Source organism: Colobus angolensis, unplaced genomic scaffold, assembly GCF_000951035.1.
Source record: "Colobus angolensis palliatus isolate OR3802 unplaced genomic scaffold, Cang.pa_1.0 Scaffold28, whole genome shotgun sequence".
NCBI classification, from domain to species: domain Eukaryota; kingdom Metazoa; phylum Chordata; class Mammalia; order Primates; family Cercopithecidae; genus Colobus; species Colobus angolensis.
In genome coordinates, this window is record NW_012116043.1 from 4,204,419 (window position 1) to 4,209,077 (window position 4,659).

The 4,659-nt window shown below is 44.6% G+C and overlaps 1 protein-coding gene across 1 annotated transcript in view; it reads right to left on the reverse strand.

Moving 5' to 3' along the window:
- The window catches only part of LOC105516295 (V-type proton ATPase 116 kDa subunit a), a 19,893-nt gene that overhangs the window by 7,832 nt on the left and 7,402 nt on the right, over window positions 1-4,659 (reverse strand). The window contains exons 6-8 of the mRNA XM_011948429.1: window positions 3,770-3,888; window positions 2,735-2,945; window positions 288-407 (exon numbers count right to left, since the gene is read on the reverse strand). Of these exons, the coding sequence (XP_011803819.1) occupies window positions 288-407; window positions 2,735-2,945; window positions 3,770-3,888 (450 nt within the window). The remainder of the gene's footprint in view (window positions 1-287; window positions 408-2,734; window positions 2,946-3,769; window positions 3,889-4,659) is intronic.

Here is a 4,659-nt window from a genome sequence, read left to right on the forward strand (position 1 = left end):
GCCCGGCCTATTTTTGTATTTTTGGTAGAGACAGGGTTTCGCCATGTTGCCCAGGCTGGTCTCAAACTCCTGGGCTCAAGTGATCTGCCCGCTTTGGCCTCCCAAAGTGCTGGGATTACAGGTGTGAGCCACCGCGCCCGGCCAACGTCAATGTTTTAAATAAAGGAAGCTTTGGCTTTTAAATGAAGACGAGGAACCCTCCAGGGGTGTTTTCTACACCAATCCTTGTATAACTGAAAGCAGACTTTGCTCACACTTTACAAGCATGCGTCCAAACCAGCACTTACCCGGTTCACCCCGAAGCAACTACGCCCATTGTGAAGCCACAACAAAAACAGTGGCTTTCCCAAGAAGAGGACCGGGACAGACAATGCTGTGACAACCAGCAGCACTCTCTGGACATACTCCTGTTAGTGCAGAAGGTAAGAAACTCGATTATAACGTGAACGCACGCTTGCGGTGTCAGCAGCACACGATGAAATCGGTAAAGATCAAACAATGTCTCCACGCGAGGAACATTAAATAAATGCCAACCAGCTACACTTGCCAGTGGGTTTTCTTTTCCTAAACTCACAGCTGAATTCTAGAACTGATGCATAACATTAATGACCCTGTGGTCAAGTATTATTTTGTTTCAGACCAGCAAGGAAGCTTTTCAAAAATTTGCTGGAAACACTGTAAATGAGAAAGCATAGCACAAGCAGAATATTTTTTATATTTTTGGTTCTGTTTTCCTGTGATCTGATGATTATAAAGACTGTTTGAGGACTCTTGAGTGTGAAGCAAGTGGATTTACCTCCACACACAGAAAATCGTGGAAGAGAATTCAGAACAAAACCAAAAAAAACTTCCTTAAAAAAACGAAGATTTATAGTTACTTAAAGCTAAATCAAGAGCAAAACTCACTCAGGCGTACACAGCCACAGCAGTCCGCACGGCTTTCCAGGGTCTGGACGGGACAGTGCTGGCCAAGCTTATCACTCTCTATGGTTGCCCCTCATCAAAAACAGGTAGGTCCCTAGAGCTCTGTGTGCTACTCAGGCACAGGACTGCATTATCTACACAACATCAACACGATGAGCCTCCTGAAAAGCCGAGAGAGGTGGCGGCCACAGGCAGAGCCACATCAGAAGTCTTAGGCTGGAGCCAGGCTGACCTAGGTTAACAGCCTGGCCCTACAGACCGCTGAGTGACCAGGACTGCCCTGAGCCACCGGTTATCACCAGTAACAGGGGATGACACCACCTACCTCCTGGGGCTGTTGTGAGAATTAAGAAACACTAAGTAAGGAAAGCACACTTTCAGGTATGTGGCAGGTACTGAATAAAGGGAGCTGCCCTTCATTGATGTTTCTGTCCACAGTGCCTATGCCCACTGAACGCCCTTGCTTTTATCTGTGGTATCTATGCCATTGCATAAAGCTTCAATAAAATAATGATAAAATACAATTCTTAAAAATCATAAACAAGAGAAACAAAAAAAAGCAGAAACTTGGAAAGTTCAAAAAGAACGCAAATATGCATCTCGTCAACGAGGCCAAAGTTGTGTAAGCTGAGCTTCAAATCTGACTTAAAACTTTCCAGCACCCAATAGAATGTGAAAAACAAAACCAAATGCTCCATTCACAGATTAACAAGATGAAAAACCAAAACACGGCTCAGGAGGAACACAGGCTCGGACACTACCGACTGGGAGGGTTTCCCAGATGTCCTCAAAGACGCTGGACAACATGGTGAGCTGTCTGGGCCAGCATCCACGGGCAGGAGGTGCCGTGGCGCTCACGGCAGAAAGACCCTCAATGTAAGGTGGGTAAGAACTATGGCAAACGCTGAATTTACTGAGTAGCTGGCTTGTGCAAGCGCGTTCGTACGCACTTTGGATACATGTGCGCTACACCATGAACCAGCTCCTATTTCCAGTCCCACTTTACAGATGAGGAAACGGAGGCAGAGAGAAGTTAGTCATCTGCTCAAAGTTCCATCCTGAGGAAATGGCAGAGTGGGGCCTCAAGCAGAGCAGTCAACCCTGAGAGCCCACTGTGACATCACACAAACGTACAGTGAGAGGAAAGCTCATTTTTTGGAAGGGTCCATGTGCTGTGACCCAGGTGGTCCCTTCTAAATGGGGGCACTAGGCAGCCCTCAGGAAACCCTCCGGTAATGCATTTTCTTCCCACCAGTTCTGTCGGTTTCAGGGGGTTTTTGCTTTTGGTTTTGGTTGAGACAAGGTCTTGCTCTGTCACCCAGGCTGGAGTGCAGCGGAGCAGTTCACTGCAGCCTCGACCTCCTGGGCTCAAGTGATCCTCCTGCCTCAGCTTCCCAAGTAGCTGGGACTACAGGTACAGCCACCATGCCTGGCAAATTTTTGTATTTTTGTAGAGATGAGGTCTTGCTGTGTTGCCCAGGCTGGTCTTGAACTCACAGGCTCAAGCAATTCGCCAGCCTTGGCCTCCCAAAGTGCTGGGATTACAGAAATGAGCCACTGTGCCCGGCCTCTTCCTACTCATTTTGATGGCTACTGAATGGCAGCGAGTTTGGTCATGCTGCCTGACCAGAGCCTGCACACAGCAGTTGAGCTGGACTGGCATCCTCCAGTGATGACACACGCAGAGACAGAAGCAGCCTTCCCAGGCTCCTGGGAGTCTTTGGAGATCACCCCGACACTTCTACTGCTCAGAATAAAAGGCTATTGGGAATACTTTCATTAAGTCCACGAGAGTGGGAAGATGACTCACCTGCCCTGTGTAAAGACCATTTGTTTTACTGGCTGGGAATAAAAACATGTTAATAAATTCAATCAGAATGCTGGGAGCAACTCTGGAGGTTTCTGCTGAAAAAACCAGCCACTTGTAGAAAATCATAAATATAAGGTATCCAAAGATACAGAGCATGAAGAGAAGTTCTGGGATGGAAACCAGGTAAATGTTGAACTTCTTCCTGAAGTGCCTAGAAAAGAAAAGGAATCAATCAACCCATGAACAAGATCAGCCTAAGTTAAAAAGAGTAAATTTAACTCTCTACAACTAGACATAAAGCGAATTTCAGAATACATCTGAGTGTCCAGATACATCTACGAGGAAGAGATGTGAGGTCGGCCAAAATGACTACAGTTTTGGGGGTCAAATCTCACTCAAACTTTCTTCCTTGGTTCCCTAATTCAGAAACATTTTCTTCCTTAAAGTAAGGCTACACAATATTAGTGAATCTGGCTCCAAAATGCTGTATCTTACGTTGTTATAAAAGTTTTTCAAGACTCCAGTTATAGTGACTTAAAGCTACAACATCAAATTATACAAATTATGTTTAGAAATGAGAATGAACAGGTCTAGTTAGAGAAAAATGACACCATCTCTTACTCTTCATATACTAGCTCTAGTAAAGTAAAAACAAAAAGATTTTTTATTTGTAAAATAAAAAGGGAATATGACAAGCATCCCTTTTGGAAATCGACATGAATGCACACGTCACATGTCTCCCCCACTTGACTGGAAGCTCCATTGGGGCAATAAATTTTTTCTGCCCTCCTCACTGCTGAACCCCGAGTGCCCAGAATAGCACTTGGCACTACTATGTGCTCGATAAATACATATTTGCTGAATGAATGAATTGCTGAAACCACAGAAAATCTAAACAGCCACAACAGAATCATGTAAATACAACATCATATTGGCTGCCCCTTTCCCAATAAATACAGTCACCAACAAGAAGCAAAACTGAAGAAATGCCAAGTTTGGTTTATAAATATTGCTTAAAAAAAATTCTGTACTTACAAGTGGTTAAATATTCCCAGAATGACTCCGAAAGTCATGTGAATGATTCCTAAAATCACGGACATTTTCATTTTGAAAGAGTTTAGAAAAGTGAGGCGATTTGTGGCCAAGTTCCAAATCTAAAACCAAACCAAACAAAACAAAACAGAATCTTTAACTTCCTTCAACAGGTGACACTCAAGAAAGTCCCTGTCTTAACTCGAAAGGTGGCTCTAAGTTTAAGAAGGAAACAACATTCAGGCTTTTCTTTTGATGCTTTCAATCTGAGAACCATTGATTTCCTTAAACCAGGGCCACAGACAGTTACAAAACAATTTTATCACTGTTAACGACAAAGGATGCCAGATGGAACCACATAGCACTTAGGGAGATGTGCCTAGGAAGTCTTGACAAAAGGCAAGGCAAGGGAGAGTCACACACACACAGCTCAGAGACTGGAAGGGTCAGGACGCTTTCAAGGTCAAGGTCCTGGGTTATGTCCCCTCTACCTGGGCAGGAGACATATATGTGTTATCACACGTTTATATACATGTGACATACATGCTCCTATATGTCTATTTTGTCATGAAGTTTAGCTGTGAATACAATAAAATCAGAAATGCTGCAAGTGGCCAAGCCAAGATGTGCCAAGAAGGACTCCAGGCCATGGCTGACCTCCCGAGGGTGCCCCTGGCCGGTCTGAGTCCCCACAACCTCTTCACTCACTGACTGCTTCTCTTACTGTCTGAAAATGAATTCCTACAACCTGCCCTTCAGGTGGGTTAGGAAAAGGGAAACAGGGCCTATTAAGACAGAATCTTTTTTTAATTTTTTTATTTTTGAGGAGTCTCACTCTGTCACCCAGGCTGGAATGCAGTGGCGCAATCTCGGCTCACTGCAACCTCCACCTC